Raw genomic sequence first — 25899 nt, 5'->3', positions numbered from 1 at the left:
GCTTAGTGGTATGCACAGTTGGAATTTCAGATTGTGGTAAATTCCACTGATCAATTCTACTGTCCTTGAATTTTCCCTGGGGATCAATAAAGTATATATCTATCTATCTATCTATCTATCTATCTATCTATCTATCTATCTATCTATCTATCTATCTACTGCCAAGATGATAGAGTCATTATAACAACCCACACTAAGAATTATTACCATATTTCCATAACCATATCTGTTTGATTATTTCAGTGGTCTTGGCTAATATGAAACCTGTGTGGAAAATGTGCTTCTCCAGTCTTTTGCGTCCTATGGTATTTATGCCCACTGATAGGCCTATTGTACCTCGGAATTTGATTGCTGGTCATGTCTTAAAACTTGAAACTTTTCTATGACAGCTCAGTGACATGTTAGGCTAAATGTGTGATCCTCTCAAAGACTACAGTTTAAGGTCAACAGGAGATCTCAGTTAGCAAGCAGTGACTAAACTTAATTGCAAATGAAATGTTATGCTGCTCCTTGCAGTTATCTTCTCAGTCTTGCAGTCTCAGTGGGCTAAAGTTACTTACTCTGTCAATGTACAGTAGTTGATAATATAGCCCAGTGCATTACTGCTTCTGTGCAGTGCATCCTGGATCAGTATCTTGTCTCTCTCACAGGAAAAGGCCACACTGGACTTAAAGGCTTACTTTCCCTTACATTTGGTCTTATAATGAAAGCTGATGAGGGACAAAAAGGATACAGTATTTGATGGCCAAAGAAAGATTTCAGTGTAATGTTGTTGTTTTGGTGACCTGGTTACATAGTTTAACCTTTCCTGACAGTGGTCATGGGATGACGCACTTTCCACACAGACAACACTGGACATTAACTCTTGTTAATTATAAAGTAATAATTACTAGAAGTCTGTACAAGCGATTGATTGATGATTGATGAAGCTAGATGATTGTCAGATCATTTAAAGCCAAATGGCATTTGTTGGATGAAGGTTCTCTACAAGATGAAAATACCAAGAAACAGCTTAATAATTGTCAACTTGTTTTTAACATTGAGTAGTTGGCTGTAATGACTGAGACAGGAGATGTCAAAGTGTTACGACCACAGTGATTCCTTTTCAAGATGGTGGCATGCTCTATAGCCAACTTTTTTACAAGTTCAATTGAGATACGCTGCAAATTACGCACAGGGTGATGCACAAACAAGAATGCTGTTAATGGGGTGCTTTGAGTGTGCCATTAAGACATTCATCCCTGAAGCAATAGGCGCCATGAATGCTGATTTTTATAAGCCAGCTGACAACGTTCTTTGGAGAAAGTGAAAGAAAGAGTTCCTAGGCTACATCGCTTTCTACATCACTTTACATGTTAAGAAAGTCAGGGAACGGGAACAAATACGAGCAAATAAAAAAATATTTATGAAGACTGAAGAGAATACAGCCCTACACAATTGGGTATTAATGTCCACATAAGTCGATTTTGCGTAGATAAATTAAAGGTCTATGTTTTCCGTTTATGACATGAAAAGGTTATTAATGGAGAGAATGACGGAAGATAGCTTTCTATCCCATTCCAAATACTGTCTTGTCTAGACCTACTGTGTGACCAGGGCGCATTGAGCAAGACGTGAAGCCCGTCACCAAGTCCATTTCCATATCTGTGGACGCGCAGTCTATTTGTTGGAACTCTGCCAAGCCCTCAGCGATCGGCACCACGAATAGTAATTCATTATCGTCTGCCATTATTATCCCGACATGCGCAATCTGCACAATGGCATCAACGTCTCGCTAATATCCGATATTCACTGACCCAACACCGTCTGTTGCGGAGAGCGCTCGCCTGATGTCGATGTATCCACAGAGAGCAGCGCTCCAGCGCAGCAAACCAACATGTCACGCCGAAAGCAAGCGAAGCCCCAGCACCTTATGTCGGAAAAGACGGCGCTCACGCAAGTTTCCTCAGATGAAGGTATGCAATCAGTCTGCACTATTAGCCAACTTATGTCAAACCGCTTTACTCTTAAAATAACTTAGTTTAACGCCGGTGCAGATATTTGAACTGTTCCAGAGTTGAATATCAATGTTTTATATTCACCTTAAGAATTGACACTGTGTAGTTTCAACGCTGCATGTAGCCATATTCTGCATAGATTGGGGCTGCATCAACACTGACAGTTTGATTAAGTTTGATTTTAAATAACACACACACACACACACACACACACACAAACCTTAGAGGTGTCCCTCTTTCCTCCTCTAACTTAGTTGTAAACACCCTGTAGGCTACACAGTTCAAAATTACCCGGTTGTGATGTTATAAGATAAAGTGGATATTTACGTATGACAAAGAGTAATTTAACAGCAAAGCTGGTCTACAGATCAACATTTATATGTGTAGAACATTAAGTTCTGTGGAAAAATATGGCAAAAGTGTCTAAGCTATTCTAAACTGTTTGGAACTGCGACTAGGGGAAATAAATTACTTAAAACTTTTAACTGATTCATGACATTGTCCAAGGAGTGAAGTGCACACTCTTTGTCATGGAAATATTTGTTTAATTCACAAAGAGGTTTTCTTTTTCTTTCTACTTTTACTTAAAAAAATAGTTAGTTTGGGTCTTTTATAGGTTTTAATTTTGCATGTAATTTCTTCCCAGATTATTCATTTCAATCTCTGCAACAATGTTACAAGGTTGTTATGTATTTCTTTTAACAATGTCAGTTTCTGATATTGCATTTAATCTTTCACAAATTTAAATAACCCACGATAACGGTTATTCAATTCTTTCAAATGTTACATTCAAAAATGTAGGATAAACCCCACTTTAGTCACTTGTGTCAGGACTCTTCAATAGGTACTACACAGCATGCATATGGGGGATTCTAGTAACAACGTTACATTCCTTAACGTCACTTAATTTCCTAATTTCAGATCAGAAATGCTTCTTTGCTTAGTGTACAAGGCTATAATAAAGCATGGTGTGAATCAGTTAAATCTGGGCCCAGTGCCGCTGTCACTCTGGCACATCCTTGTTGAAAGAGGGGCTCTGTTGTGATTGATTTGGGTAAGGGCTTTTGAAGTAAAGACTAAAGTAGTGGTGACTATTTTGCCACTTAGTATGTGGTCTGCTGGTGCAAGCCTTCCACTTCATCTTATGTCAACCTGGTGAAAAAAAATAGTCTTGGTTTACTCTGTCTCTTTTGCTCTATCTATCTGACTTTCCTTTTAGAACACCTCACCATTCTCTGGACCACCTAGTCACTATAAAGGGTGTCTTTTTTAACTGCAAAAATACATAGTTATGTTTAGTTTAGTGTATTTATTTTCCTCCAGTCTTCTTTTATTTATCTATTTTTTTATGTCAAACAATACTGAGGAGTTTTTTGGGTGATAATTAATATGATAGGTATTGATCACATCGATTGTCACTCACCACTAATCATGGTGTCTTTGTGTTAATCAAAATGCTGGCTCTTCTCTGATCTTGCTGCCATCACATACAGTCTCACCATATGATGGTTAGATTTTTAACAGAAAAGAAATATGCAGCATGTGAAAGACTCTATAGGCTACTTTAATCACTGGCTTGTTCATGCTGCACACTACAATTAAACTAAATTAAATTAAGTGAGGAAACATACAGTTTTATAAAAGATGAATAGAGAGATGCTTCTGTTATTTACAAAATTCAACAAGATTGTTTTTTAGTATCTTTAATTTTTTTTTAACAAAACCTTCTGTTGACAAACTGTATTTTGTAAAACTGTGTGCTGGTATTCTATCCCATTTCACTAAACTGAAAAAGCTATAACATTTATCTACAATGATGGACTATGGAAAATCCAGAAGTCAAGAACCACATTTCATTAAATTAGTGTCTTGAATGAATTTTTTACATATTAGGATATTTGATTGCACTGGGGAATTGAAATGAGGCAAACAAAGCCCGAGTGACGATGCACCGTGATCAGGTAGCACTCTCGGCAGCTCGTCACTCCATCTGATGGATTGTGCAATAAAAGTAATTAGCTGAGTGTAAGATGTGAGTGACTACAGTAACTCTGTCTCGGTGATTGGAAAATTGGGGCGATTGATTTTTAGGTAGTGTTCATCCATGCATTGCAAGTAGTGAAACCTGATATCACAAGGGATCTCTGTTCACACTCTCCCTCGTTTACTCCCTTCCACAGGCTTCTTGAGAGGATCGGATCAGGAGAACAGAGAGAACTACGGTGGCCATGAAGGGACACATGCTTCTGAAAGTTCCCCTAAGGAGTTACCGTCGTGGCCTCACATGTGTGAGCATCATATGACAGGCACTGAAGAGTCTCCTACCCTCATCATGCAAGAGCACATAGAAACACCTCTATCTTTGGAACCCCCACCACAGATTTCAAACAGCATCACCGATACGGCAGACAACATGGATGCAACTGAACCCAAATGGACTGAGCAGATCCAGCAGAACTCAATGGACCCTGTGCAGAGCACTGATGGAAAGGTTGACAACCGCATGGATGTGGTTCTGGAACCAGAATTTCAAACGTATCCCGAGGCACAGAAGTCTCCATATTTGTCCGTTCCTGAGGTGGCCGGTCCTCTGGTACAGCCTCCTTCCACCATGGTATGCTACGGTGCGCCCAGCACCAATGTAACTCTAGAGATCCTGCAGAGCACCAGGGTGGCTGTGGCCCAGTTCTCCCAGAGGGTCCACTCTGAGAGTCTCCGAGGCGGGGAGAGTGCTGCCCCGCTCCCCATCATTTTGGATCGCTTATTGGACCTGCAGCGGCAGCAGATCCAACAGCTGCAGCTCATCGAACAGATCCGCAATCAAGTGGCCATGTTGAACAAGCAGCCCATGCAGACAGCACAGAATCTGACTTCCAAAGGACTTTCCTCAACGTCCGGTCCTCATCAGTTGCAGGCAATGCTGACCCGACCCATGTTCCCCCTCTTGGGACTGCTGCCCCCCAATGCAAATGGACAAGTGTCTGGGGTGGAGACAGCTGCCTCGTCGCTCTCCTTACATCCTAAGACTGGACAGTCAGACAGTGCCATCAGATCCATGGTCTCATTGCCCAGTTCTAACCACTTGTCATCTGTTCTAAGTATGGCTTCCTCTGCCTTGCCTCCATACAGTGGTAGCACAACACCTGTCACTGGAAGTCAGACAAATGTCTCTTCAGGTGTGCACTCTGTGGAACCAAACAATGTCCAGACTAGTCATCAGTCCTCCAGTCTTCCTTTGCTCCCTCTGAGCCCACCTGGAGGCATCATTTTCCCCAACCCCTTGGCTAGCATAATGGCCACGACCAATGCACTGGATCCCCTGAGCGCTCTTATGAAACAGCGAAAAGGCAAGCTCTCCAATGTCTCCATATTCGATAGCAAGCCGAGCTCAGATGACTCCTTCTTCAAGCACAGGTGTAGGTTCTGTGCCAAGGTGTTTGGCAGCGACAGTGCCCTGCAGATCCACTTGCGTTCCCACACAGGGGAGAGGCCATTCAAATGCAACATATGTGGAAACCGCTTCTCCACCAAGGGAAACCTGAAAGTCCACTTCCAGCGGCACAAAGATAAATACCCCCATGTTCAGATGAACCCTTACCCCGTGCCCGAATACTTGGACAACATCCCTACAAGCTCTGGGCTTCCGTATGGGATGTCCCTTCTTCCAGACAAAGCACTGAGCACATGGCCAGACAGCAGGCCTTTAATAGCATCTGGCCACGTGTCTGCTGGTCTTCATCTTCCCTCAACTTTTAATGGTGCAGAAAGGTCCACTGATTCTCTGAGTAATGCTTCCTCAGCAGGATCTCCTCTAAAAGCCTCCAGTGCCCCAAGTGAATATACCTCTTTGTCTCCTAATCCTACTGAATCAAGGAAACCTGTGGATACAGTGTCCACACCATGTAGTCAGGTGGGAGAGGTTTCCTCAATCTACTTGACTGGGGCAGCTGAAAGATTTACCTCTCAAAATGGCCTTCCAACACAAAATGCAAATATGACTACAGTGTCTTCAGAATCTTCTTCCATTCAATCCACTTCACCCAGGTCTTCCTTACAATCCTGCAACTCAGATCAGCCGTACAGCAAACTTCAAATGGACGTAGATCTCATGGAAACCTCAGAAACCTCCAAGCTGCAGCAGCTAGTGGAAAACATTGATAAAAAAGTGTCAGATCCCAACGAGTGTGTGATATGCCACCGAGTGCTCAGTTGTCACAGTGCTCTGAAGATGCACTACCGCATTCACACAGGTGAGAGACCGTTCAAGTGTAAAGTGTGTGGCCGAGCGTTCTCCACCAAGGGGAACCTGAAGACTCACTTTGGGGTCCACCGTGCCAAGCCTCCACTCTGGGTACAGCATTCTTGTCCGATATGCCAGAAGAAGTTCACAAATGCTATTGTGCTGCAGCAACACATTCGCATGCATATGGTGGGCCATATACCAAATGTGCTTCCAACAGATGCTCACCAGGAAATGGATACAGATCTTTCCTACGATGAAAACAGCTTTGACAGCATGATTAACTATGATGTGGATGGTCGATATGATGACTCCATTGAGGTGGAAGATGAAAACAGTGAGGAGGATGGAAATCTTGATGTACACATAAACTCTGGCCCTCTGGGCCATATTATGTCAGGCCTATCTGAGACGGAAACACAAATGACAGCGACTGACACAACAGCCAAGACAGAGCTTACACGTCAGGCCGCAATGTTGAAAAACGGACCTGTGGGCCGTGGATACCTGACCAACAGTTGCTCAGCCTTAGACGAGGCGGAGAAACATTGTATGCTTGGAACTGAATTCTTAGATTCCACGGATGTCTCTTTGTCTCCGCTCCACAATGATGCTAACCCAGAAGACAGCAACAAATCACCTCAAAGGACTTTTGTCACAGATAGAGGCGATTCACCCAGCCTTGCTGCTGCTCAGAATGGTACACGTAGCAGTAATGCTGAAAATGGCATAACTATTGTGAAAGAGGGGAATCTAGATGATATGCTTTGTTCAAGCAAGGAACTCGGTAAGACACAATTTAAGATCACACTCATCTTTCAGTATGTTCTAACTACTACACACATGGAATTATAAAGAGGTTGTGCGTATTTTTCAGTACAATATGCACAACCTCCGTCACTTTTCTTCTTTAAATAATGGAGTGAATGCATTATTAACTGATTAAAAGAAAGGCTAAAGCTACAAATACTAATAAAAGTGAGTATGGCAATACTGTATGTGGCACAAATTGTTTGATTTTAATTAAGAATTCTTTGTGTTGTGTTATATCTCTTTCCTTTAGGAATAATCCCTTGTTGCATCAGTCCATCAAATAGCACCACACAGAGCAACATGGAGCTCCCTGGGACCAACAGGTCATCACCCATTAGGAGAGAAATACCCAGCATGCACAACGGTCCCCAGGCCCAGGTATTCACACCCTCCCTGGCCAAGCTTGAGGTCTCACCTCTCCTAGGAGCCCCTCAACCACTCCGCACCCCAAAACAGCACATTTGCCTGACGTGTGGGAAAACATTTTCGTCAGCGAGCGCACTACAGATTCATGAGCGAACACACACTGGAGAGAAGCCGTTCAGCTGCTCTGTCTGTGGTCGAGCTTTTACCACAAAAGGGAATCTCAAGGTATATTATATAGCATAACACTGCATATATCGTATATGATGGGTAGTAGCTTTATGATTTCAAATCACGCTATATGACCCTTCTATTAACCTTTTATTTTTAGTATACTATATTCAGTTTGACAGAACATGCTAGACTGGAGTTTCTGGAGTTTTTTCTGGAATGATTTTTGAAGTGTCTAGAGTTGTACATGTTAATTTACATGTTGCTTGTCTCTCCAGGTGCACATGGGCACCCACATGTGGAATAACATGCCTGCCCGGAGAGGACGGCGCCTGTCTCTGGACAACCCAGTAGCCTTGCTGGGATCAGACGCTCTCAAGTTAACAGAGGGGTTTCAGAAGGACATGGCAGCAAGGGCCATGAGTGTGGACCCCGGCTTCTGGAACCACTACGCGGCAGCTATCACCAATAGTGTGGCTATGAAGAGCAATGAGATTTCTGTCATTCACAATGGTGGCGCTCCGAACCACCATGGGATGTCTGTGGGCTTGGACAGGGTGAATTCAGGACTCAGTCCACCTATGACTAACTTTGGGAAAAAGAATAATGACAGCTCTGTAAGCCAGCACTTCTCAATGCTTATAGACAATAGCAAAGAAAATTGTATCAATTAGACTGAAGTGAGTGGTCATGAAATGTGAATGGAATCATGATTCCATTTGAAAAGCTGTTTGTGATTTTTGCATATTACAGTTGAAGTAGTAATTACCCTGTTAGATAGGGCATTTCTATTTTTTATTTCAGCTATCTTAGATTTTTTTCTCAAAATGTTACCCCAGTACATTCCCCCATGTTTCATTTGGTACAATTCCAAAAGTCAACATTGCTGTGTGTTCTTATTTTGGGGCCATGCACTTCCAAATTGTTTATTATTTATTTGTATCATTTGTGGTTGTCTTAAACTACTTCATGCAACTGTTACAAATGCAAACATGTAGCATAAACCATGCCGTTGTTTTTCTCTCCGTGAAGTCATGACAAAAAAAGCAAGCGTTGGTATACTACCTCATGTGTTTTAGAGACTGGTTTGTATGGTGTAATGGAGTATTTTCATGTAGGAAAATATCAATCTTTTGTTGTATGTCATTTCATATAGGCCTACTCCAAAAAGAAATAGAGTTCACAGAGCCATGGAAATGATAACAAATTCAGATGAAAAATAGGGAGGGCTAACTTTGCCTCAAACATCTTTGTCAACAAAATGATAGCATATTTTATTTGATAAACATACCTCATAAATCTAGAAATTGGTGTCTAAGTGAATCTTAAAAAGAAAACTGGAATCATTTATTCTTTTTTTTATTTCAAAGGACAGTGTCAAGATTTGTAGTTGGCACAGCTCTACAGTGTAAGTCTAGGCCTACACTCACAAACACACATATTTATACAGTGAATTTGATTTGACTCATTGACTCAAAGTGAATTGTTTGATTGCAATAGTTCACATGAGTTTTCCTAAATAAAAGTAAGCAAAACAAAGTTCACAATTTTGATTTGCCAAAATAATTTGTGTGCTCAACCATGTCACACTTGAACCGTAAATATGTATATTTTGTATTTTATGGACCACAGACATAGTCAATTAATTGGTTTCTGATTTCACTCTAACCAGAAGAAAATAAAAAGGAAGTAGCAGTAAGAGGAAGTCACTCATTTTGAAGTTCAAGAGCCAGCCTCCAGTGTTCCTCAAGGGGGAAACTGAACATTTTCTGACCCTCAGACGGATTTCCCATTAGACATATTCTCCATGATCTCCATGAGCCTTTAATCAGTAGGCCATGGCCTTTAACCTATAGCCTACAACAACAACATGGTGGAGCATTTCATCTCTATATGATTTACACCTGATTCTGATATGATTTCTAGATTGATAACATTTTTCATCTTGTGTCCTCTAAAAGCCTTCTAAGAAGACTTGCTGCAATGCTGCTCAACATTAGGGATGTAGACAAACTTCTGGTGGCCAGTGGTGGAGGAAATAGGTTAGCCTACTGAAACTAAGTAGGCTACTTAAGTAAAAGTAGGCTACAAATAACCAGAGAAATATTTACTCTAGTAGCCTAAAAGTACCACAATGACAACGCTAAGTAAAAGTAAAAAGTACCTGCTTTTATTTAAGTATTAAAAGTAGGCTATTTGCATAATAACTTATTCTCTTAATGTCTATTCTAATAAAATAATAATAATAAAAAAAACAGTCGGCTATGGGCTGTGGCATTTTATTTAGTTGTTATGCTTAGGTTACCATCTGTGGCCCAGTTTACAGACTTCTGAAGAGTGTAATTATCTAGTAAGCTGTAAATATTAAGCAAACCATGAGAGTCCGTGGTGGACAAGGGAAACGTCAGGTGGATCGTAGGCTAATAGCCTATGCCAGTTCTGCTGGTCCGGATTGTAGCCTACAGAAAAGATTTTTCAACGCGTGAGTTGTGAGAAAGGTGTCTTTATGATAAGGATGTGATGTGAGATTTTGCTGCAAAATGTAACGAAGTAAAAGTCAAAACTATAGATTCTACTTTAAAGTACAGATACGTGATAACGTGGAAAAAGTATTTGTACTTTGTTACATTCCACCACTGCGGGTGGCATGAAACACCAGAGAAATTCAGAGCCTCAGAAATTGCACTGAAGTCTGCAAAGGCGAACCCAAGCGAAACGTCACTTCTGAGGGACAGATCCTGACGTCATTCCATACACACTGCAGCCAACATGGCTGACAGCATCCCGTTAAACCCAGTGCGGAAAAACTCGAAGAAAATTGCGTATTACAATGCTGGCAGAGCTGCTAGGTACGATATTTTTGTGTTTTCCATTGTCTCATATTTATTTCTAAAACATTTTCAGGTTGGACGTGCTAACGACTCTTGGTGGTTTGTGTATGATAACGATGTTTAAACTCGGATTCTTCTCTTGGGTTTAACGTTTAACAGTTAGTGCTAGTAGCCAGCCAGCTAGCTGACGTTTGTGTAACCAAAGTCTTTATAGTCTAATAATTCCCCATGACTTCTGTACTAACGTCAGGTCTTTAACTAATCTAGTTTTACTAATGTGAGACAAACCTCATTAAGGGTAGGTTTCCCTAACAGTTCAGCTGCGATATGGCCTGAACTAGCACCAGAGACCCCGAGTTGAGTTGGTTTAAATAAGCTGCCTGTCAGTTTACTTCGAATACCACTCAAGCTAGTTGTTTGGTGTAACGTGTTTGCGAAACGACACTGCTGTCACATGATGTTGGCGGGGATGATGCATCACGTCTAGGTGTTTTGGAGGGACTCGAGGAAGTGGGGCTAACCAGACTGCTCATCGATTTTTAAGAGCTTTCCCATGCTTATCAGAAGACAAAGACCGTAAACATTCTGTGCCAAAATATTTTCCACGCGCTCAAGCTCCCCTTGTTCACGAAATTGGCCTCAAGTATAATTGTGTACATTTATCTGAAATTGGATCAGTCAGACTGTTGCAGATGACTGGCATTTGTTAAAGGTATGAGGCAGTTTGAAAGTAGGAAGCACATGATCTGTCCATGACTCACCCACCGCCGGCTGATCACAACCATTCAATTGGTTATCACTTTATGAAAACCCATGTAGGCTAGGTCATTTGGAATAGCCTGACAGTGGATCTTTCAGGCTGTTGAAAGGTTGTGAATTTGTGAAGAATGTGAAACTTAAACAATAGCTCAGTTTATGTTTTTGTTTTCTGGAGTGCTGCGAAATGAATTTCCATTTCTCTTGTTCTTGTTTACAATGCCAGTGTGGAAGTGCAGACCTGTTGGATAACGCATGGACTGCAAGTGGATGTCCGGCTCATAGGTTCAGGTCAAACTCTTTAGTTTGACATTTAAAATGATGGTGGTGATTATGATGATGATGGGTTATGCATTTGTGCGATGACAGCCCAATCAGGTACTAGTGTAATCTAGTATGAGTATAGTATATTTAGTATAGTATATTTAGTATATTCCTAAATTAAGTTATTGGACATTTAGAATGCATGTCAAGAAATTGGATGGTTTGATTGGATTATGGCATTCTGTACAAACTAGACTAGACTGCTATTCAGGAGTTTGTCCCTTTATCATGTCTTCCTGATGACCTATTGTTGAATATCAGATATGCATTATTTGACCTTTAGACAAATCCCAATTTATGTTGTCCTAAGTGACACATGAGACAAACTTATGTTGTCACTAAGTGACACATGAGACAAACTTATTGACTGATATTTTTCTCTTTTGTAGTCATACATTAGTGTCTTTTCATTTCTATTAGACTCTTATTAGATTGGGCTAGTTGTTTGATTTAAACACAATATGGGGCTAATTTTTATGACCCTTCAACATTTAACTGGACCATTTTTTTCCTGATGTGAGATAGTGAATACTAGGCCTGTAGCCTAATAGATCATTAGAATGTGCACAGTAGTTAGTGTGAGAAATATTTGTGCCCAATTAAAGTATCTGATGGCCTGTCTGTCAGACTCAGAAATAGGTCTTGGGGAAGAAAAGGGCAAACATCTCTATTGAGGCAATTCAGGCTCTAATTGCTGACATCCAAAACCTCCCCGAACTGAAATATCCAGGGTCTTAGAGCAGCGGGAGAAGGATGAATTCGCCCGTCGCCTGTCTGTGGCACGAGGCGTAACCGATACCCTTCAGGGGACAGCGCTCGTCTCGCTGTGTAGCGCTAGCCTCCGAGAGAACTGATAGGCCACTGACATGCAGGCACAAGAACAGAATGTTCTGAGGAACAATCAGTCACCCCTCTTTGGAAATAAAACATCTTCAAATGTATCTTTAAATGCTCAAATGTATTCTTTTCACATTTTATTTTGCTAGTCGCCTATGTAACACCAAATGTTGATGAGATGAAATGTGGAACTGCTGGTGGTAACAAATGTCTGCTTGCTTCACCCAAGTGTGAATTTGGTCAGTAGAAAGTGTTTGCTATATTCTGTTTTGACGGTCGTGATCATCATCAGTCGCCTACTTTAAGCCAAAAGCCAAAGCGCCACCTTTCAGTCTGAGTCTACCATGATCTCCCTCCTCAGGTACCAGTCAGAAGACGAGCCCTCCAATCTGGACGAGATGCCCCTGATGATGTCTGAAGAAGGCTTTGAGAACGAAGAGAGCGACTACCACACACTGCCGCGTGCCCGCATTAGCCAGAGGCGCAGAGGCCTTGGCTGGTTCCTGTGCGGGGGCTGGATGACCCTCTGTGGGAGGTAAGGAGGGGAAACTCTACACCTGCATCGTCCTGTCTTTGGACAGAGACATCTCATCTGCCTGGCTGGACCTGATATGAATTTCTGCTTCCCTCTGAGGCCATACACTCTAAGTTTGCACAATAAAAGATTGGAATAGATAACCTTAACCTCATTTCATCACGGATGAAGGGGAATTGGTACAGTGTTGTAATGCGACATTTTTTTGTATCATGTAGTATCATATCAACCACTGCTCTTTTATTATTTAAGATATGGTTTTGTCTTTCAACCTTTCTTACTTCTATCACAGCAAAAGTTGGTCCAACATTCTGAAAATAAGTCCTACACTGCTGCAGTAAAGAGACTGCACATTATAAGTAATGTGGCATGTATTCATGATAGTTGGCTAATTGTACTTGGTAGGCTAAATGTCTGAATTTAGTGTTGGCGTATCTGTTATGAATGCATCAGTATCATAGTAGGGTTAATAATTATCATATCAAATCATAAAATAGAGGTTGGCTTGTTTGACTAGCTACAAATGATCGTTTTGAAATATAAAGGTATAGGCCTATGTTTATTTGCATGCATTGCATTAACATGTTTGTGTTAACATGAATGTGTGTGGATGCGTTTGTGTTTGCATGTGTTCGCGTGCGTTTGTGTGTGTATTGTGAATGCCAGGTCTTCTATGTGGTTTTCCAATGCACCAGTAGCTGGGGCACACAGTGGGGCTAAGGTCATGTTTTTTTTTTTTTTGGTCACACATCTCACCGCGCTCCAGCAGCCTCCAAGGGCAAACATACCGCCTCAGAACGCGCGCGTACAATCTCAACTAATGATGCGTTCAGTAGGTTTTGGACACACACATTACCCACACACAGCATGCTAATTGGGTCTGTGTCTACAGGTCGCAGTGTGTTTAATGAATCTGAATCGCTGTCTTTTGCGAGACTCTGATATGGCTTGAGTGGATAGCATGATTTGCCTTTTTTGTTTGATTATCAGCAACGCATCTTCCATTGTAAACTGAATATTGATTTCTGTCCTAATGAACAAATCAGATTTTTCACAGCTGACCAGTCTGATGCTTTCCAGTAATTTTCTGTGTGCTTTGTCGACGGATTATGAAACGCAAATAATTTGTGCCGAGCAACTCTGCTTGTTTAAAAGGGGCCCCTATTCAAACAACATTCATTTGAGTAAATAATCACTCATATGAATCGATAGCTTTGGCACCTAGAGAGAGCAAGCTAACGGCACAGCTCAAACATGATTATTTTTTTTTCTGGAGAGTTCAAACAATTTATTTTAACGCTAACTTAAGCAATAGGCACGACCGTGTACACTACTGGGAGGCAGGGTCTGTGCCTCTGTTGCCAGTTAGAGAGGACAGAGTGAGCTCTGCAGAGTACAGAGAGTGCAGAGTGGTCACAGGAAAGAAGGGGTAGTTCACAGCATGACCTTTAAGGTGATGAGACTGAAACTGGAGTTTGAGGACGTGACTCTAAGGGAGTCTGCTGTTGACTGATGTTGCTTTGTAAAGTTCATCATTAAAACGGTGTTGTGTGAATTAGTGTTTTTGTCGTTCTTTTGTTGCTGTTGTACTCCCACGTTCACATTCATTTCCAACTGAGGCCACGACTACTTATTTTGAAGTTGCCCTAACCTTGTGGATGATACCGGTATTTAAATAGATTAGTCTCGTCCTTGACAGTGTTGTTGTTGCTGTTAGCATAGCAACCATACCGCTCTGTGGAAACTATCCACTGAAACACTGAAGGTTTTGGTCTTGATATTGGAGGGTAGATTACCTGGCAAAAGTAGAATTGAAGAATCGTTGCTGGCCATTACGGCTATTAAGATTACTATGCCAGAATGACTACAGTCACATCAGCCAAGTTCGTGCCACTTGGTGCTGTAATGTTGATGTGAATATTTACCTCACATATTCATCCATCCTTCTAGCTGTGTTGAAGTTTGACTGATTTGTTAATTAAGTGCATTCCCTCTTGTTTCAGCTGCTGCGACTGTATCTTTCACTTCTGCCGGCGGAAGAAGGAGCTGAAGGCTCGCACCGTGTGGCTCGGCTGCCCAGAGAAATGTGAAGAGAAACACCCCAAGAACGCCATCAAGAACCAGAAGTACAACATCTTCACCTTCATGCCAGGGGTGAGTCGGACCCTGCCACCATCCTCAGACTTAATTATGCTGTCTGATTGCAGCTTTTGATTTGTTTACATTGTTTTTTGTAATCATGTGTTGCTTTGTTTTGTTTGTTTTTGTTTGTCTTTTGGAAGTTAATGAACCAGGTTAGCTGCTAGGTTATGGCATTTGATAGTTCATGTCATTTTTAAGGATTTTGTTTTGTTTTGTTTTTGTCCTGCATTAGTGTAAGTGAATGATTTGGGAAAATATTTGTGGAACTCTAATCTCCCAGAAGACTCTTGTGTCTCAGTTATTCTTAGGTGACATCGATTCTCTTCTGTGGTGACAAGAGGCAGACTGTCCCATCCCATCTCTTATAATAGGGGCTAACCTTTTAGCATAGGTCGCCTATGAAATGTTGCCTTGCCGTCTTTCTGAGAGAAATATTCTCGTCCATATTGAGCTTAGGCACTGCCTTTTCTCACCTCCGTTGTGAATTATTGAGCAGCCTCACGTTGGCCTTGCAGTGTGCATCTGCCAAAAAGGTCACCCGGTTCATTAACTATGAAGTGCCATTGATTCCAGCGTCTTTAATCATGTCTCTGTCCCTGTAGACATAACGCTCCCGGCTCGTATAGGCCTCATGGTTGAGCTCATTGAAAGTACCTTTGTGGGATTTACTTTCTCTTTTTCACTGTCAAGCTTTTTTTTTTACCTGTACTTTCTCAAACTCACGTGGATTTGGACACTATACAGTAAACATATTTTTTTGCTTACTGTATAGAAAGCTTATAGTGTCTTTAGTTTATCGTATCTTGCCGTATGCCTTATAATGCAGTATTAGAGTTGCTTGAGTTTTGTACAGTTAGTATTGCTGTACTGTAAGCATGGACCCTTAAAGATCAGTCACTTTGAAAGGTAGGACTGCATCTATTCAGCAGTTAGTGCTGTCACAGTATTCCAGCTACCAATCATTTGCTCTATTTTATTGTCTTTGTAGGTTCTCTACCAGCAGTTTAAATTCTTCCTCAATCTGTACTTCCTGGTGGTGGCATGCTCTCAGTTTGTACCGTCTCTGAAGATTGGGTATTTGTACACCTATTGGGCCCCATTGGTAAGCATGGAACTCATTTCTCAGTAGAGTTCTCCCTGTGTGTGTGTGTGTGTGTGTGTGTGTGTGTGTGTGTGTGTGTGTGTGTGTGTGTGTGTGTGTGTGTGTGTGTGTGTGTGTGTGTGTGTGTGTGTGTGTGTGTGTGTGTGTGTGTGTGTGTGTGTGTGTGTGTGTGTGTGTGTGTGTGTGTGTGTGTGTGTGTGTGTGTGTGTGTGTGTGTGTGTGTGTGTGTGTCCCTATTATTAAAAATAAAACAAAAAGTATACAGGCATCACTCCTCTCAAAAAGACGAATAGTACATGTCGAAAGATATGTTATCCTGACTTGTGGTATATTTTCCATCGTTCGGCAGGGCTTTGTGTTGGCTGTAACTATGATGAGGGAGGCTGTTGACGAGGTGCGGCGTTACACGAGGGATAAAGAGATGAACTCTCAGCTGTACAGCAAACTCACTGTTAGAGGTACGGGCCATTCTTTTCACTATTCTTCTATTTTAGTCCATGTAAAAACCTAGTCAAAAAAAATCTATTTTTGATTTTGCTAATGTCTTTATTTATGTTCAGGTAAAGTCCAAGTGAAAAGTTCAGACATCCAAGTTGGAGACCTCATCATTGTTGAAAAGGTTGGTGTTTGACTTGCAGTATGTTAGTACTACTCACTACATGTTTGCTTTAGGCAAATCCTAAAGCCATTGTAGCACTGTTTATTGATTGCAATTCCAAAAATTCAATCAAATATAGATGAAACAAGTAATCATCATTACAACCGAAACATTTTCCATGCAGAGGCCTCTGAAAGAGCACCTGTGCTTTACGAGGTCCTTGCTCTTGTGAACTAGATATGTGATCTAGAATACATAATACAATGAACATATATGGACCCTGATGCATCATATTACTCAGACAAGTTGTACAGCTCCACGGCTCGTTCATCTTAACTGTGGTACCAAGGAAGTGACCTTGCTCAATTATTCAGTGGTACAGCTTCTGAGGGACTACTGTTACAGTTGCTCATCACCATGCCGTCCCTCTCCTTCCATACTTATCAGCTGTCAGGTCATATGGATGAGCTATCTGACATCTATTCATGTTTCATTAAAGACTTAGTGACTTTCACCTTCTGTTGTACCAGGGGTAATGTATAGGCCTCTGCATGTTTTGTATTCACTTTGCTGTCATGCATACGTATTTGTGCATGTAGGAGGTCTTGACCTTTCCAACAAATGTGTCTCTTACAAGCTCTGTTGTTTTCATCTCAATAGAATCAGAGAATTCCTGCAGATATGATTTTCCTGAGGACAACAGAGAAAACTGGTGAGTCTTTGGTCATTCTTGACAAAGTCTCAAATAGAATCAATACTCTTGATTAGAAGATTAGAAGCTGTCATTTAGTTTGACATTTTGTCCACTAAGTAGATCCAAATAATTCTGCTGCCTGTATTACACCACATTCATCCTATGAGATATCGCAGCTCAGATGTCAGCCCAGGCTTGAATTTCACTTCATCAGTGTGTTTAATCACTGCCCGTAGTGCTCTGTTAAGATATTATTACGGGTGCTCCTTGTGTAAGCCCTTTCTCATGTTTTTGTGTCCTGCCAGGCGCTTGCTTCATCCGGACTGATCAGCTGGATGGAGAGACGGACTGGAAGCTGAAAGTAGCCGTGGCCTGCACACAGAGACTGCCAGCACTAGGGGTAACTGTTTGGGACATGATCAATTGTTTTAGAATGTGTGAAACACACCACTACCATAGTTTTTCTCATCTTGGGACACACATGTAGCCAAAAGAAGACGCTGTAGACAGACTACTAGATTACCGTATTTTCCGGACTATAAGTCGCTCCTGAGTATAAGTCGCATTAGTCAAAAAATGCGTCATGAACAGGAAAAAAACATATATAAGTCGCACCGGACTATAAGTCGCATTTATTTGGAAATGTATTTCACAAAATCCAAAACCAAAAACAGAGCCAAAAAGATTAATGTTAATGAAGACGAAGGAGTGAAGGCAGCCAAGAGGAGGGCAGGAAGGTCATTGCAAAGCAAAAGATTCACTGAAAGAAAATACCATGTGGTACACCAAAATGTATCTAAAATGTGGAGAATACAATGCAATCAAGCATTTTGGGCGATGTGGAGTCACAGGCTGGCAGCAGATTAAATGCTCACAAGAGAGAAAAAGATGCAGTTTTAGACGTGACTGAAGCAAGCCAGGCGATAGGCCCGACGTTAATTGTAAAGCAATTTACAAAAGATTCCTTGAACAAAAATGCTGATATGATACATGAAATTTTTGCTAAAAATGTGGAGAATGCAATGCAATCAAGCATTTTGGGCGATGTGGAGTCACAAGCTGGCAGCAGATTAAATGCTCACTATAGAGAAAAAGACGGTTTTAAAAGGACGTGACCGAAGCTGAGGCAAGCCAGGCAATAGGCATATAGGCCCGACGGTAATTGTAAAGCAATTTACAAAAGATCCACTGAACAAAAATGCTTATATGGTACATGAAAATTTAGCTAAAAATGTGGAGAATGCAATGCAATCAAGCATTTTGGACGATGTGGAGAGACAAGCCGGCAGCAGATTAAATGCTCGAGAGAGAAAAATATGCGGTTTTAAAAGGACGTGCAGACCGAAGCTGCAGCAAGCAGGTGATATTTAAAATTTTATTTCACAAAATCCAAGACTAAGAACAGACAGACTATGTAACTGAACACATTGAGGCCAAAAATATTGAGAATTCTACAGGGAATCTTGAAGACGAAGGAGTGAATGATGGCAAGAGACAAGCCGAAGGCTGCTGACAAGTGCCCGACGCTATTGTAAAGCAATTTACAAAAGATTCACTGAACAAAAATGCTGATGTGGTACATGAAATTTTAGCTAAAAATGTGGAGAATGCAATGCAATCAAGCATTTTGGACGATATAGCGTATTGACACAAGCTGGCAGCAGAACAAATGCTCGCCGAGAGAGCGAGAGAAAAAAAGATGCGCATTTAAAACCAGGGCCTAAATTTCAGCGCGGGATTGCGCATAAATTATTACTAAGTATTGAGCATACTAATAAAAGTCCCGCAACGCTAGCCATCATAATGTGAGAAATTCCCACACATTTTACAGCGCTGTCTGACGTTAATCTAATAATGGAGCGGCCTGAAAGCGGACCAACTCTGACTTCAATTGAACCCCATGCAGAGACACACACATGCGCGCGCAGGACCACTTTGGGGGTGCCTCTCTCTCTTTGCTCTCTCTCTCTCTCAGCAGGATTTGTCACCGCTAAAGTCAAATTATTATAGCCTATTACGTGCTTCTACATCATCCGCTATCGACAGGAAAGGAAAACAAACGTTTAGCGATCAGGAACCGCAAACACAGAAGCATGACAGCCTATAATATAACGCGAGAGAACATGGATGTGTTCTCCATTTGAGGAACGTTATAATCGATTGCGGACGTGAACAGACAGCTACAGACACGGAGCGCATAGTAGGCCTACTTTCACTTTCTGTGTATATTCATGTGAAAGATAATTAGTAGCAAAACAGCGATCAAATATTACATGGCAGTGAGTTTTGTTTTCAAATGTTTTCATGCATGTCCAGATAACGGGTGAGGAATGTTTAGGGGACAGACTATCGTGAATCCTGAATTTATGGCTGGGCAAAGCACAGCACCTTTATTTGGACCATGGCTTGTAGCCTATTCGAGCAGCTATAGGCCTTCATTTCTTGCGTTTTACTGTGAGACATAGGCCTATACGTTTGGAGCAGCATACCGGTAGGCTATCAATGGATTTGGGTCACTATTAAGTTTCATATATGAAAGAGTGTCGGGATGTCCATCCGCTTATTGCGAGATAAGGCATCCGCTTTCATTCATTCATTCATGGAACGTGTGCTGTGCTGCAAGGGAAACCTTATTCCGTATAGCCAAAGAGGTCTAAGATAGCCTAAATTTAGTTATTTTTTAAATTATGCATGATTTACTTTTTTATAAAATTCATAGGCTGATGCCTGGCAGCAACAATTGTGTTGGTAGCTTGAGAGCAATGTGTTGGAGACTTATGGTGTAGGACAATGACTTCGTTGGCAACAATATTAAACCAACCAACAATATAAATTATTAAGAAGAGCTATTTTATGAGTTAAATTTAAACAAAATTATACTGGCTTTTATTTGTCCGAATCTGAGGCCCAGCTATAAATAGAATCCCGGCAGTAATTTGAGGATTTAAGTATGCACGTGTGTTTCACGACTTATGCATTTGAGAGCGCTCTCTCAAGGCTGTAGACGATAATGTTTCATGTAGGGTTCATGTCAGTTAATATAAATTAACATTTAAAAACTTGTTCAATTATATAATTTTTTTCATATATAAGTCGCACCTGATTATAAGTCGCAGGACCAGCCAAACTATGAAAAAAATTGCGACTTATAGTCTGGAAAATATGGTATCTGGGGTGGGTTTCGGTCTTTGTGCAATGACTGGTTGCTAAGGAGGAAGAAAGTACTCAAAGTGGTAGTCTTATTGTTTAATGACACGTATCATTTAATGACCTTTCACTCTGGTCCTTTAGCAGCAACACTGTTGTGAACAAATCCCAGAATGTAGACTTACGAAGAGTTTCACTCGTTGTGTACTCTGAGCGGAATCATAGTCACTGAAAAAATCAGAATGAAATACTCGACACTGAATAGTAGCTATCGGATTATTTCTCTTTCAACCGGACACTCCTTCTTCTCACTGCGCTCAATGACATCCCATCACTTTAATCAGCAGAGACGGAAAACGATCCCTCTTTGACATGCGCCTCTTACAGCTGCGCTCGGCTGCGTCCGAGCACTAGGTCGGACGTATCTTTGCGACCTGTTTTGTAATGTCACCTGACTGTGCGATAACCAGGCAATCAGGGCAAGTGGGATTGATAGAGTAGGGTGAAGTCTCTTTCTTTCTCTCATTTACTTGCCGGTTCACTCTCTCTCCTTCTCTCCCTCTCCCTCTCTCTCTGTTTGATATCGGCAAAGATCTGATTCGTGACCCCGGGGCCGCCTTACATGTCTGTGATGACTTTGTAACTTGACTCTGAAGCGAGTCTGAGATGCGCACGCACACACACACACACACACACACACACACACACACACACACACACACACACACATGCGCACACACACACACACACACACACACACACACACACACACACACACACACACACACACACACACACACATCAAGTCTGTCTGACAAGTGCCCAGTGTCCTCTGCAAATGAAGGCTTCGACAAGTCATTTAATCATTGCTGCCTGAGGTTGCATGGACCAGACAGGGTTTCCAGTGCCCCTCTCAACAGATTAGTGCTCAAATGTATCAAATGTGGTCCTCATTCCGTCAGACACTTTGCCCCTCCAGCTATTTGTTTGATGTAATTTTGTCAGAATTCAGTCATTTTTGAAGGAGGGCTCTGGGCATTGAGTTATTTACTTGAATAGATGAAGTCGTTAATCAACTCACACATGTGATTGCTTATATTGAGCTTTAGCTGTGTGTGTTTACTCCTGAACTATGCGTGTGTTTACTCCTGAACTGTTTACTGTTATGATATGGAGAACATATGCGGGTGGATATCCTGTTCTGACACAGAGAAAGAGTAACACTGTCCTCTCATATTGAGGCCTGTTGACAAACTCTCTCTTATATTCTGTGATTTTGATTGACATTTTCAGCACTGATCAGATCGATGGCCACTCTTTTTTTCCCCACAGGACCTGTTCTCCATCAATGCCTATGTCTACGCCCAGAAGCCCCAACTGGACATCCACAGCTTCGAGGGCAACTTCTCCAGGGTATGTGGCTGCCACAAACGCTGTTTAGTAAACCACTGAAATACATTTGGATAAGCTTTTTGCTAAAATGGGAAACAAAAACAAGGGAACTAGGAAAGTATAATCCTGATGGTCATTGGTATTATGACACGAGCATCAACTTGCTTGGGACAAAATGTTTACTGGCCATGTTAGTGTAGTTGAAAAGTAGCACATTATTATAAGGACTGGAATAGGGTTTCATTTTATTGTGTGAGTATATTTATCAAGCTTAGCTCTGCCATCCTCTTGCATCCTGATTAACAACCGCAGGTCATTCCCATTCCTACGTCTCCATGCATGTGTCATGTGTAGTGGCCTCTTTTGCAGACACCCCACTGGGTCCATGATTTTTGTTATTAACGGCAGTTCAACACACAGTGACACAAGCACTCAGAGGCAGGCCATCCACACAAAGGGTGGCTTTGTGGTTCCGTTCCCTTTGGCCTCACAACAACCTAGTGGAACCTCACTTCCTGGGCTGACTCATACGCCAGCCAACTCTTCTTTTTGATGCAGCTGGCGTGGAAAAATTCCAAAACAACGTGCACAAAGTCAAAACAATAAAGTAAAGCGGGAAAATACATTTTAATGAGAAGTTGTACAACTTCGGTCCATCAACTGAGATGTGAACTACAGTAGTTCATATCAGATTTAAAAATACAAATTCTTTGTATGTATTTTTGGTAAAGATACAAAATATCTCGTGTGGAGACAATTCAGTTGAATAGTATGACCTTTTTTTATTCTCCACACAGGCAGTGCAGTTGGCACTGATGAACAGGAAGATGCAGATGCTGAGATGGCATAGTTATCATATCAGACAAGCAATTTGAGCAGAAACCCAATCCTGACCTCAACACCTGACACAAGCCTTTTGCTCTGTGGTTTGACCTTGTTAACAGAGGTCAAACATGAATATTACCCAGGGTACAAGAGGCTTTTACAGAACGTTGATTTGACAAAATGTGAAAAAGGGGAAGCTTGTTATGGGTTCTCTCAGATATGTTAATTGTTGTTCTGATAGTTGTCCATATTTATAAAGCTTGACATTGCCAAAAAAAATACTAATTTATTAATCTTGAAGTAGGATTGTTTATTTGTTAGTGCTAGTGCCTTATCCTGTACACACTCAGTTAATTAAACTAATGTCACACCTATACCACTGGACTGAATGTAGCGCTAGTTAAAAACGTAAGGTTTAAGACGCACCTTACACCTAAAGTTACGTCAAATCATCACTACACTTGACTGGTGCGACCGGTTGCAGAGATTTCTAAAGTCTTCTGCTCATTTGTCAACACAGGCCTCTGATGTTACTGAGCACTGAGCATGCAGTGGTTTGTGATTTCTCCTGCAGGAGGACTGTGATCCAACCATCCACGAGAGCCTGAGCATTGACAACACTCTGTGGGCCAGCACTGTGGTGGCGTCAGGTGAGCTGCCCACCCTCTCCTCTCCTCTCCTCTCCTCTCCTCTCCTCTGCTGCTCCACTGAGTATTGCATCTTCAAGGGGCTACAGGGAAAAGAAGGGTTTCATTTTGCCAGTGTCAACTCATCGCACAGTCATTTGTTTCTACATATTGTTAAGATAAGCTGGTAGGGAAAGCACTGACTGGCAAGCGGCGCTTCAGTCTTATACTTGACGGTTGTCTGGTTTGTGATGGTGTAAAACCATCATCATCCTTCAATATTATCCCAATCCTTCAAATGAGCATGGACAGTAGGATGATGATGGATGATGATAAGTTAATGGGCTGTTTGGGTTTTGCCATGACCAGCCTCTCCCAAAGGGGCTCATCTGTGGTCAGTCCATCAGTCGCTTGAGTCCTCTGGATTGTGATGGTTAATTGTAGGCACAGGCGCGGAGTAACCTGATCCTGGAGCAGCTCTCTGGGTGGGCCCGTGGTGAGGGAGTGCTCTCTGCGCAGCACTGTAGCTGGCAGCTCGGCAGAGCATCGATCTGCGGTGGGCCGCCCGCTCGGCCACTTGGTCCCTCATGGGAACTGCAGTCTCCACACTTACCTCTTAGCCCCTGGCCTGACCTTGACCAGAAGGGTTCAACATAGCGGGCTCAAAAATAGACTGCACACACGCACGCACACACACACATACACAATTGATGAGTCCTATGTCACCTATAGTTACTGTTAGTCCTTTCAGTTGAACAGCATGAGGTGTACATTTAGATAATTGTTGCATACTCACAGTATACTCTTAATGTCACTTATATGAAGTCTAATTGGATTATGACCAGTATTAGCTCTTAATAAAGTAGGCTGTATTAATCCTCCACTTTAGGTGGGTGATGTGGATAGTTTCACAATCAGACTAAGCAATTTACAGTATAGGAATTTGTCATATTGCGAAATTAAGGATATTGTTGATTACATGCAAAGTGGGCAGATCACATGTACTATGAGAACAAACATGACTGAATGTGGAGTTCCTTCCTGTTGACTGCTCCTCCATTTACCTTATTTGGGTCTGTTTGGTCGGTTTGAGTAGGAGGGTGTTCAGTGAGATGGTGAGACATCACAACAGAAGGCTGTGCTGTTCTAATCTGTATTAATCTCTCCCCTGATTGGCTAGGCACTGTCATCGGGGTGGTGATCTACACAGGCAAAGAGACCAGAAGTGTGCTGAACACCTCCCAGTCCAAAAATAAGGTGATTAAAACCCACTGTGTGTGCGTGTGTGTGTGCGCGTGTGTGCGTTTGTTTGTGCATTAAAGCATTTTTAAGCGATTTGTCACCCATAGTACTTTTCGACACATTTGGTCGAATATCTTCTCACGATCCACTAACTGCCCATTCTCTGAGTCTACTGTTACAAAAACACCTGGTCTTGGTGCACAGCCCTGGCTCTGTGAACTGGAAACAAAGAAATTGGAGTAAGCCTGTCCCCCTAATCATAACAAAACATGCTGTGGAGTTTCTTGTGAAGCTCTGAAGGGAGGGGTGAGCTCCCTCTCGGTTGTGTTTTGTTTGGTGTTTGGTTCAAATAGAATGCAAGTCGCTCTGGACAGAAGTCTCTGCTAAGAACCATAAACATAAAGAAGTGTGATGCTGTTCAGCATTGCTTACAGCTCCTTTAAGTATTTTCCAAGCAGTTAATGGTAATTTCGATACCACAGATGAATGAAGACCCAGTCAGACCAATGGTAGTAAAAATCAGGGACATCAAACATGTGCATCAAAGGAGAGACAGCATGACTTCACTTAAAGATCCACCAGCTGCTCTAACTAGACAAGGAAATAGTTAGGGTTTAAGTATCCTTCCATGCTGACGGGAGCTGGCGTTGGTTATCCATTTGATGTGGACCACACTGAATCAGACTCTGATTAGTGCCAACCTGGCAATCCGGAGCAGACCGTGAAGCACTGCCAAACCATAATATTCCCTCTTATCTCTAAACACATAGTCACACACAGATATACACAGAGAAAGTAGGAACAGAATAAAATAACAACAGTCATTTCATATGTGGAAGAGCACACAACAGAAACATCAGGACATAAGTTACTTATGAATATGAAAGTTCTGAATCCAATGAATCCAAATGCAGGTTCTGAATCCAATACTCTCACAGTACGATAAAGTCGATGTTCCCTCTGCTTTTTGGTATGCAGTTTATTTCACTATACCAAGTTGTATATGCATTTGACAAAGTGAGCGTGTCACATTTTGTCTATGTATATATGGCATTATGATGGTACTCAAAATGTACAGGCCATAGTTTTAATGTGCATGTAATTTAGATTCTGGGGGTCCTATTTTATCACTCATTGTTAACACGAAGCATAATGCTGTGTATCGTTGAGAAGTTGCCATATACTCTACAGCTCTGAGAGGATGATGGGAACTCAATATTTCAGGGGCAGATGATGTCAGAAGAGCTAATACACAATGGGAGTG

The 25899-nt window shown here is 41.7% G+C and overlaps 2 protein-coding genes across 2 annotated transcripts in view; both read left to right on the top strand.

Moving 5' to 3' along the window:
* The first annotated feature begins 1876 nt into the window (after positions 1 to 1876).
* Positions 1877 to 8258, top strand: sall3b (spalt-like transcription factor 3b). The gene is made up of 4 exons (XM_076301945.1): positions 1877 to 1955; positions 4178 to 6937; positions 7301 to 7641; positions 7863 to 8258. The coding sequence occupies exons 1-4, from the start codon at positions 1877 to 1879 to the stop codon at positions 8256 to 8258; spliced, it is 3576 nt and encodes a 1191-aa protein (XP_076158060.1).
* A 2095-nt stretch (positions 8259 to 10353) lies between these two features.
* The window catches only part of atp9b (ATPase phospholipid transporting 9B), a 33518-nt gene continuing 17972 nt past the window's right edge, over positions 10354 to 25899 (top strand). The window contains exons 1-11 of the mRNA XM_076301941.1: positions 10354 to 10433; positions 12694 to 12867; positions 14871 to 15021; positions 15998 to 16111; positions 16461 to 16569; positions 16672 to 16730; positions 17370 to 17421; positions 17709 to 17803; positions 21883 to 21963; positions 23342 to 23417; positions 24574 to 24650. Of these exons, the coding sequence (XP_076158056.1) occupies positions 10354 to 10433; positions 12694 to 12867; positions 14871 to 15021; positions 15998 to 16111; positions 16461 to 16569; positions 16672 to 16730; positions 17370 to 17421; positions 17709 to 17803; positions 21883 to 21963; positions 23342 to 23417; positions 24574 to 24650 (1068 nt within the window). The remainder of the gene's footprint in view (positions 10434 to 12693; positions 12868 to 14870; positions 15022 to 15997; positions 16112 to 16460; positions 16570 to 16671; positions 16731 to 17369; positions 17422 to 17708; positions 17804 to 21882; positions 21964 to 23341; positions 23418 to 24573; positions 24651 to 25899) is intronic.

Source organism: Alosa pseudoharengus, unplaced genomic scaffold, assembly GCF_046254945.1.
Source record: "Alosa pseudoharengus isolate Yale_2024_CS ecotype anadromous, Long Island Sound unplaced genomic scaffold, YU_APseudo_1.1 YU_APseudo_1.1_scf_23, whole genome shotgun sequence".
Taxonomy (NCBI): Eukaryota; Metazoa; Chordata; class Actinopteri; order Clupeiformes; family Clupeidae; genus Alosa; species Alosa pseudoharengus.
The sequence above is the reverse complement of the archived record's forward strand: the minus strand, read 5'-3'. Positions and strand labels throughout refer to the sequence as shown.

Excerpts from the sequence above, each read along its gene's own strand:
- sall3b (XM_076301945.1), top strand. The coding sequence starts at position 1,877 with ATGTCACGCCGAAAGCAAGCGAAGCCCCAGCACCTTATGTCGGAAAAG. Across the intron at positions 1,956-4,177 it reads GCAAGTTTCCTCAGATGAAG|GCTTCTTGAGAGGATCGGAT; the intron begins GTATGCAATCAG and ends TCCCTTCCACAG. Across the intron at positions 6,938-7,300 it reads CCTTGCTGCTGCTCAGAATG|GAATAATCCCTTGTTGCATC; the intron begins GTACACGTAGCA and ends TCTTTCCTTTAG.